This window comes from Pyrus communis, chromosome 1 (assembly GCF_963583255.1).
Source record: "Pyrus communis chromosome 1, drPyrComm1.1, whole genome shotgun sequence".
NCBI lineage: Eukaryota > Viridiplantae > Streptophyta > Magnoliopsida > Rosales > Rosaceae > Pyrus > Pyrus communis.
Window position 1 is genome coordinate 26,901,930 of NC_084803.1, and position 9,858 is coordinate 26,911,787.

General features: G+C 38.1%; 1 protein-coding gene across 1 annotated transcript; it reads right to left on the reverse strand.

The window, feature by feature from the left end:
* Positions 1-55: 55 nt before the first annotated feature.
* Positions 56-6,396, reverse strand: LOC137714249 (bifunctional 3-dehydroquinate dehydratase/shikimate dehydrogenase, chloroplastic-like). Its single transcript, XM_068453508.1, has 11 exons — positions 6,188-6,396; positions 5,561-5,820; positions 5,180-5,285; positions 2,254-2,472; positions 1,674-2,020; positions 1,497-1,560; positions 1,248-1,356; positions 1,002-1,145; positions 580-728; positions 204-366; positions 56-100 (listed from the first exon to the last, which is right to left on the reverse strand). The coding sequence occupies exons 1-11, from the start codon at positions 6,206-6,208 to the stop codon at positions 57-59; spliced, it is 1,626 nt and encodes a 541-aa protein (XP_068309609.1). The 5' UTR covers positions 6,209-6,396; the 3' UTR covers position 56.
* Between the last annotated feature and the right edge of the window lie 3,462 nt (positions 6,397-9,858).

The following is a 9,858-nucleotide window of genomic DNA, read 5'->3' on the forward strand; positions in this document are numbered from 1 at the left end:
CAGAACCATTTACATGAAAACGGTAAAACGAGAAAAAATAATTAACACAACTAACCTCAGGAGTGATTTTCCATGACTTTTCTAAATAGTTTCTTTGGAGCTGCAATTGACAATTTTTTTTTTTTTTATAGTAAGAGTCAATTAAATAGATACCATGTTGTTGGTAGAATTTTAAATTTTCCTTGAACATAAATTATTGTTACCTGGCAATCCAGTGAACTTCTCAAACTGTTCATATGCCTGTCCAATGAACATCTCCAACCCACTCACAATTGTGACACCACATTCTTCTGCTTCCCTCAACAGTCTCGTCATTTTTGGGGTGTAAATGGCATCGAAAACCAATGAATAATATTTCAGAGCATGCTGCAAAAATAGAAAAGGAAGTCCACTCGAATCATGATTTCTAGTGTCCGTCGATGATCGTTTTAAGAAAAACTTGTGTTAGGCTCTTCTTCTAACATGACAGTACTCGGCCGCACGGTATTCCAGTTAAAAGATCCCCAAGATAAGATCACATGTACAAACATCTAATGATCGTATAGGTAATGCAGCAACAGAAATGTGAGAAGCACAAACCTTGGAAAGGGGTGTGTCGCCAACGTTCGGTTGCATTCCAATCGATGTTGTGTTTGCAAGAATCATGCCATCCTCTGGAGGGATATTGCCTAGATCAGCAAGAGATACCGCGTCACCACCGACGGTGTCTGCAAGTTCTCTGGCTCGATCTTCATGAGCAAAGTAAATATATAAATAAATCGATATATATCAAGAACGAATAATTAATCTCAAAATTTCTTTCTATAATACATTTATAACCTACGTGACGAATAATTATTTAGAGGCTTACGAATGTAGATTGTAGAGCAATAGTGTGTGCAAACCATCAAAGAGGAAGAATACATGAATATGCCAGTGAATGAAATGGTCTGAAAGCAAGCACAGAAGAGAACACGAAAACAAATAGTTTATGGAAGATAAAAACAAAGACAGAAGTAAACCATATGTGCGATTGGCAATTAGAATCCTTGCTCCCTTCTGCTTTGCACCATAAGCAAGTGCCTTGCTTGCACCACCAGCACCGATGACAACAAACAGCCTACCAGCTAAAGGGGAACCAGTTACACTGCCAGCATTAGGCGAACCTGTAAAAAGAGATATGTGTAAACCTACGGAAAGGCTGTTACAATCACAAACATGGAAGAGAGAGTAGAGCTAGATGCTACAAAATATAGAGGAAACCTAACCTTTCAGTCCTTCCTCAATGGCAGAAATAGCACCAACATAGTCCGTATTGAATCCATATAGCTTCCCGTCAGTTGGTCTCCTTATAATGCAGTTAATAGCTCCGATTGACTGAATATTTTCGATCAAGAGATTCAATTCAATCAAGTACAAGCAGTACAAGTCGAGAAGAAAGTTGATATATACGCAATTGAAAAGAGGTCAGCCAACTCCTCCAAAATAAACTGCCAGCATCTTAGTATGATGATTACCTTTGCAACTGGATCAACCTCATCACAGCACTTAACTGCAGCTTCCTTGTGAGGAATACCAACGCTGCGTCAGAATTGAAGATAAGAAGCTGTGATATTGAAGGAAAATGTCCGACAACAAAATGTATATGGATATTCTACTAATTAGACACGAAAATACTCAACATAAAATTGAACCTGAATCCAGCAAAATCCATGCATGAGTATGTCTGGAAAAATTTTGCAATATCATCTACCAACAAATGTGCATAAACACCGTTGAAACCGACTGAGTTGAATACTTCATTGTACAACTTTGGTGATTTGCTGTGACTGACAGGCTTGCTGATGACGCCAAACACTTTTGTGTCGGGCCCTATCTGTCTGAAATTGTATAAATGTAATAGATCCTTGACTGTAGGTTGAGTAGGAGCAGAAACTATTCCAGACTCCAACGTACCATAAGTAAGATAACCGCCAAATTTTGCAGAAAGTATCCGTGAAATCAAACCCCTCTCGCCCAGTACAAGTCCTATAAACGGAACCTGAATTTCCAGGAAGGAGTAAATTTTCATTTGGATAAGAAACAGATACCATAATTATTTAAGCTAAAGGAATACAGAAACAGGGAATTTATCTCTAAACAGCCTGATATCTAGTATCTACTCAGTACAGCAAATTCATAACACAAAACTAGACAAGTTCTCAAGAATCTGCAGTCTCCTTGATCTACATAAACGAATAATTATATATGCACACACATACACACAATCCTTACTTGAGAATGAACGGTTATTTGAAAAGTGCGTGCTACATCTGTTATATCCAGGGAAGTGGTTGCAATCTTCACTATGTCAGCTCCACTAGCTTGTATTCTTGCTACAAGATTGCCAAGAGCCTCCACAGATGGGGTATCTTGAAAGTTGTGAGAAGAAACAATGACTTTCAAAGTTTCTGGCTTCTTTCCATTTATAGAGTCGATGAATTCACGAGCAACCTTCAAAAAGAAGTGATTAGATTAGTAATAGGTAATCTTTATCAAAATTTTAAATTGGAAATGCAAAGAAGCAAATTTCCTAGTATGTTTGTGATGATGGTACTGATAAGAGTAGCTTATCTACATTTTAGGTGGAGGTGAATGTGCAGCCCTTCTTCATCAATATTATTTCAAAGAACCAGCTGAGTTATAACTAGCAGTGTGCACAAAAACGACATCAGTTGTTTTCAAGAACAAAACACTTGCAGTAATCCTCTTTTTCAGCCATGAGATACGAACAATAAATATTTAATCTCTTTGATGATCATATAACTTGTAAGAATTGTAAAGTTATACCGGGAGAGAGCCTAGCTAACCAACATCGCATGTTGGTGATGGATGCACATATCAAAATACATCGAAGAAAGAACAAGACCTTGAAGTGTCCAAAGCATTTGCTCCACATCAAAAGTAATTTTGGTGGTGGAAGGAGAAGGTACATGAAAAAATTTCGACAAAGAAGGAATGTTGTAAAGCCTTATACAAGGATACAACTGATGAAAAGTGTCAGAGGTATAAGATAGCGAAGAAAGAGACGAATAAAGCCTTGAGAGAAGCGAAGCTAGCTGCTTTTGACGATATGTATAAGCGATTAGATACCAAAGAAGGGGAGTTGGATATCTATAAACGGCTAGAGCAAGGGAAAGGAAGACAAGAGACTTGAACCCAGTAAGGTGTATGAAGGATGAGAAGGAAATGTTCTAGCTACGAAGAACACGGTTAAAGACAGATGGAGAGCTTATTTTCATAATCTATTCAATGACGAGCACGAAAGGAATACTTCTTTGGGTGAGTTGAGTAACTTGGAAGAGTGTAGAAATTACTTTCTGCTGCCAAATCAGGAAAGAGGAAGTGGTTGTAACTCTAAAAAAAGACAAAGCATAGAAAAGCAGTGGGTCCCAACAATATACTTATTGAGTGTGAAAGGTCTTGGAAGAGACGGGTATAGCATGGTTCACAAACCTTTTCAATAAGATTTTGAAAATGACGAAGATGTCAAATGAGTAGCGAAAAATCAATCTCGTGCCTATCTACAAGAATAGGGGCGACATACAAAATTTCATGAACTATAGGGGTATTAAGTTAATGAGTCATATAATAAGCTTTGGGAAAGAATAATTGCGCATAGATTGAGGCAAGAGACCCAGTCTCAAACAATCAATTCAGGGTCATTATAGGTCGCTCGACTATGGAGATAATCTATCTCTTACGAAGATCAAGGGAACAATATAGAGATGTGCAAAAGGATTTGCACATGGTCTTTATAGACTTGGGAAATAACATAGGGCAAAGTCCCAAGAGAAATTCTTTGGAGGATTCTAGTGAAGAAAGGAGTACGAATTGCACGTACGGTGGAGCAAGGATTGCAGTAAGAACTCATGAAGGACAAACTGAAAGTTTTCCATAACCATATGGTTACACCGTTGCTCAGCTTTGAGTCCTTACCTTTTTGCATTGGTAATGGATGAGTTAACGGGACACATTCCAGATGATACCCCTCCGTACATGCTTTCCGCAGATGATATAGTATTGATAGATGAAACGCATGAGGGAGTAAATGTGAAGCTTAAGCTTTAGCGGGAGGTGTTCGAATCTAAAGGTCTTCGCCTAAATAGGTCAAAGACAGAGTACATGGAATCTAAAGGTCTTCACCTAAGTAGGTCAAAGACAGAGTACATGGAATCTAAAGGTCTTCGCCTAGGTAGGTCAAAGAAAGAGTACATGGAGTGTATGTTCAGTGGGAATGGGGGTCCAAATAAGATATAGGTGAACATTGGAGATCAGGAAACACCAAAGAGTGAACGTTTTCGCTATCTTTGATCTATCTTGCAAAAGAACGGAGAATTGGATGGAGATCTCAACCATATAATACAAGCTAGATATGTTAAATGGAAAAGTGCATCGGATATGTTGTGTGATCGTCGAATGCCACTAAAGCTCAAGAGAAAATTTTATCGGACGACAATAAGGCCAGCAATACTTTATGGCACGGAATGTTGGGCGGTCAAGCATCACCACGTGCAAAAGATGAGTGTAGCGAACATGAGAATGCGTCGTTGGATGTGTGGGCACATGAGAAAGGACAGGAAAAAGAACGAGGATATCTGAGGTAAAGTAGGAGTGGCGGCAATTGAAGATAAAATGAGAGAAAATCGGTTAAGGTGGTTTGGATGTGAACCGAAGACCTACAAATGCTCCGATTAGAAAATGAGATTATGAGATAGAGGCTTACGGCAAAAGGGAAATAGGAAGACCTAGGAAGACTTTGGAAAGAGACTTTAAGAAAAGACATGGAGTACTTGGAGCTAACAGAAGACTTGACGCAAAACTGAGCGCAATGGTGTTCTAGAATTCATATAGCCGACCTCACTTAGTGAAATAAGACTTTATTATTGTTGTTTTGATGGTTTTTACCAGTGTTCACCTAGTTTAAATGTGGTGTTGTTTTGATGGTTTTTACCTGTGTTCACCTAGTTTAAATCTGTTAAGTGTTTTTCACATGCATTTTAAAGGTACAATTCATCCCAATAAACGAAAAAACAGAAAAGTATCAAATGGAAAATGGGTCCATTAGAATTTCCCTATTGCCATTACGTAAAACTTATGATGATCCAACCGTGGCAAATAACATAAATGACTTAAAAGTGTACATTTGTAAGAGAGCAACCTGAAGCTCGACATCAATGTAATCAGCTCCGAGCTCTATCGCTAATCGAAGTGCATCCAGTCGAGTTTTTTCATCACCATCATACTGGCCACCTTCCCATATTGGCCTACAAAAGTTCATAACTGTCAGCTGATAGTACCAGACAACTGGGAGATTCTTAGGGGAGAACACAAAGCAAGCTTTCAAGAAATTAATTAAGATCGAAAAAGAGTATACTGCTGAAAAGAACTTTGCAAAACTAGTTGAAGAAAGTTGAGGTTTCACCATAAAACCGATTGGCAATATTGGAGAGTAGCCCAACACTAGTGACATTCCTCAATTATTCGATTCAAGTAGTCCAACTCTTATGGAAAATGTTGTAAAAGGCAGGAAATGTCTCACCTATAACTGAAAAGTGTCGGCAAAGGGCACTCTTTCACTAGACGCTTGAGATCTTGATTGTGATTGAAAACCTTCAAACAATCCAATCGAATCTCCACAAGGTCAGCACCAACGGCTTTTGCCTCGCCCATATCGATCACCATCTGATCGACAGTCTCAGCCATTATCGGAACACAAAGTAAGGTCGAGTTCCTCGCCCTCATCCCGTTACATTTCACTTCCAGTCCATCAGAACCAGCAGCAGAAGAAGAAGAATCAAGCTGATCAAAATTCAACCGAAACAGAAGACTGTCAGTGAGATCCATCATAAAACCAACTACTTATAAGCACATGCAAGCTCATTTTTTTCCCTGACTTGGAATTCATATCAATAACAACACAAAATACGATTCCTATATATCTTCATTTTCCATTCGATCTCTATATCTGATAGGATGTTAACTAAGAAAATTCAGGAAACTTTTTGTTAAGTTAAACATAGTCAGTTAGTAAACCTCCTCCCTTTTGGCAGCTGAGTAAAACTACTCAAAAGTAAAGCAGGAAGATTCTGGTGCTGTACTTTTTAACTTTTCTAGTTAAAAGAAGTTGGGAGATGAAAAATGAGTGGAGGATCCAAGTTAGTGTTACCGTAATGTGATGAGATTGCATTGTTCTGTTGGGCTAAATGTGTAGCTGCTTTTGCTGCTCCTCCTTCCTCTTCCAAATGCCTGGTCCGTCAAGGCCGATGAGAGAGAGAGAGAGAGAGAGAGAGAGACTTCTTCCTCTTCCAAATGCCTGGTCCGTCAAGGTTGATGAGAGAGAGAGAGAAAGAGAGAGAGAGATTCACCGTCAATCAATGTTTTGAAATGTATGCAGGTAGTCTGTCTCAGAATGGATAGTAGTTGGGCGGTCCACGTCGCTTCTTTAAAGAGAGATTGCTTGTTTAAACTGCAATTAAGAGGAACGACTCGTCTTTGTGATTTAGTTGCGGAAATGATCAATTTTTAATAACCACGATATATTAATTACATATTGATAACTCAATGATGATAAATAATAACATAACAATGACATAATAAACATTGATTATTTCTACTCTTAAATTTCAAAAACATAATCTTTTTTACTAGTTCTTTTTTAACAGCGTAAGAAGAGGGAGATTTGAACACTCTTACTCTTTTGTAGTTTAATAGATACGTGGCACTACATGATTCGAGTGTCGTATTGTTTCATTGTCCTTGTTTTGGACAAATGGGCTCTGCTAATTATTGTATGGGTTGTTCCTCTCCTCGTGAATCCCATGACTCTTTACTGTTGCTGCTGGGTAGGTAGCAAATCATATCATACCATAAAGGTGCTTCATGTGCTAAACTTGGCTCACCGTGTGTACATATCAGAAGAGGTGCGTCATGTGTACATATATACTCCGTATACTACTCCTCGTTTGGTTGCCCATATAAGGAATCGGATAGGATAAATAATACGGTTCCGGATGTTTGGTGTGATTATGTACTAAATAGTACTAGTATAATTAGTCGGGCCAACAATACGCTCTCTCTAGCTTCCTCCCTGTCTCTCGTTCTCTCTATTTCCTTCTCCACTCCGTCTCCTACACATCAAAATGCGAATGCTCAGCTACCCACCCTACCTCGCAAGTGACGACGAGAGCACCATCCTCTCCCTCACCATCAGCCTAACCCCGACTTCTCCCATCCCGAGATCTACTCTCTTAAATGTCCTCACACATCGACGTCGGCTATGAATCAAACACATTCCTACTCATCTCTCTAACTGTGTTCTTTCTCATCTGCCATCCATGGTGTTCTTGTGAACCAACAGCAACGATCCGGCAAGAGATATGGCTAAAAGGATTTCCTCTTTCAGATCTGCTTTGAGTTTTGAGTTTCAAATCTTGGTAAAGATTGAGCAATTGTAATTTTTGGTTGTATATGAGTGGAGGTTGATGAGGTTGGTTTGGATTTGGCTGGGTGAAAAGCAAAGGTGTTGAGAGGAAGATGGAGAATTTTTGACTTTTCTGTGTGAGAAGCAAAAGGTCTGGGCAATCATGACAAAGTTTTTGTTTTAGGTGAAATTAATCAAAGTTGAGGCACCGAAGTTTCTATCTCAAATTAGTTTTATAATTACAGTATGTGATCGGCACAATATCAAACATAGCACTAACCAGTTAATATTTTAATCCAGTATAACACTAAACGCCTAACTAATTTAGTCAGTACTATCTGATGACTAATTATCCTATCTGACTGAAATAGTCAATACAATATGAGTTGCCAAACGAGGACTTGTACTAACCTTAAAGCCAACTCCAATTTTTGGACCCAAGCTCAATATTTAGGTTTACTAAAAAAAAAAAGACTTAACCTTACATACCTAATTTCAGAACTTAAAAAATATTAATTGTTGTATAATGATTTTAACTGTAATATATTTTTGATGGGATTTTTTTGTAACTTTGAGTTATGCTATCTTAATTAATTTTACGCATGTTTTAACAACAACAAAAAAATTAATGCAGACAAAATTTTCAAAATCGAACAAATCACACAAACCAACCACTTACCCAACCAAACTTCAATATACACATCAACGCACCAAATTTCAATACACACTCCAAATATGTATTTTATTATTTTGACCACTAGATTTATATTTCAGTCGTTGGATCTTTATTTTACCGTTGGATTTGACAAAAATAAATATGGGACCGTTAGATCAATTCAAAGGATTGTCCAAGAAAAAAGAAAAAATGAGTTTTATCTGGATCGTTGATAACTAACAGTCCAAAAATTGGAAGGCCCAAATTCAAACCGACAATGACTGTTGGACAGCTAGGGTCCCTGCAACGTGGGGCCCAATTGTCTGCCACTAACTCCAAACCTTCAACTGCATTTAAAAAAAAAAAATGGGCTTCATCAAGATTATTGGGTTAGCTAAATCTGAAACCAAATTTAGGTTTTGATTTGGGACCAACCCAATATTTTTTAGTTTAGGTGGCATTTGTTTGGGTTTAAACACATATATTTGGGTTTGAGTCCTTGCAATGGAGTTGGTTTAACCGTTGCACTCAAAACCAATGTTCTAAAATTTGACCTAGGCGATGGAGGACCGATGCAATTTAGGACGAAATGTGGAGAAAATCAGGTAGGGGCTAGGTGGCCGCCTAGGCGAGCTAGGCTAGTTAGGCAGGCTAGGCGGTGGCTAGGCTGGCTAGGCGGTGGCTAGGCGAGAGTTAGGTGGAGGCTAGGCGGTTCCATTGTTTGTAACTTTTTTTAATTAAGTTAAAGGTTTTTCTGAATAACCTACTTACGTAGTGAATTTTCAAATTTGATTTTTTGTTTTTCTTATTTTTTGCTGCATTTTTCAGTGATGATGGCAATATGGCTTAAGTTTTAAGCTTTAACTTTCCTAAATTCTCAATAAAAGTATATTTTTATTTTTTAGAGTGTAAGTAAGCACTTATTTATATGTTATATAATAAGTTTAATTAAATCCGCCTAGTCCACCTAGGGGCTATGCCCCAACCCGCCGCCCAACAAGCACCTAGCGTTTTTTAGAATCTTGCTCTAAACCAAATATTTAGTCCACTAAAAGACATAATTTAGCTCTATGAACAATGAATGTGACCCAACCCTCCAGACTTAATCTTGAAGACATAAAATGTATTAATTGTTGCGGAATGATTTTAACCCTAATTTTTTTGGTAAGAATTTTTCTTTTTAACTTTGAGTTATGTAATCTTTATTTAATTTTACAAATTCCTTAACCTAAAATTATTTTAAATTCTACCAAAATTTTGAAAGCCAAACAAATCACACCACTCAACCAACCAAACTTCACTATCCACCGGTCAAACTACCCTAAACAATAACCAAACAACAATAAATTTTCACTCCTCCATTCTCTATATAAAGGGAATTTGAACACATATCACCTTTTGTTCGGGCAGGAAATCTAGCTAGGAAGGGTCCCTGGCTCGAGCACACAGCTCCCCAAGGCGTTGGCACTTTGGTTGGTTGTCAAGCTCCTGCTTGTTGAGATGCTGCAAGAAGAGGACAAAGTTAGTTCTGAAAGGTGCCTTTGTGGGGACTTAGGTGTAGACCTTGAGGCTCACAATCAAAATTAACTAAGTGCTTAGGCATGCCACTACCATCTCAATTTGGCAGATGTTGAACAAGTGTATTTAAGCCAATTACTTGCGCCATAAGTTATTCTGACTTCTTGTTATCAAAGGATTGTCGTAGATGGGTTAAGTCTACATTAAGTTCTTTTCCATACCTTGAGATCAAGGACTTTTAGTT

Coding starts and splice junctions, on each gene's coding strand:
- LOC137714249 (XM_068453508.1), bottom strand. CDS start 6,208: ATGCAATCTCATCACATTACG. Junction 5,821..6,187: donor TGCAATCTCATCACATTACG/GTAACACTAACT, acceptor AATTTTGATCAG/CTTGATTCTTCTTCTTCTGC. Junction 5,286..5,560: donor CCGACACTTTTCAGTTATAG/GTGAGACATTTC, acceptor GAACTTTTGTAG/GCCAATATGGGAAGGTGGCC.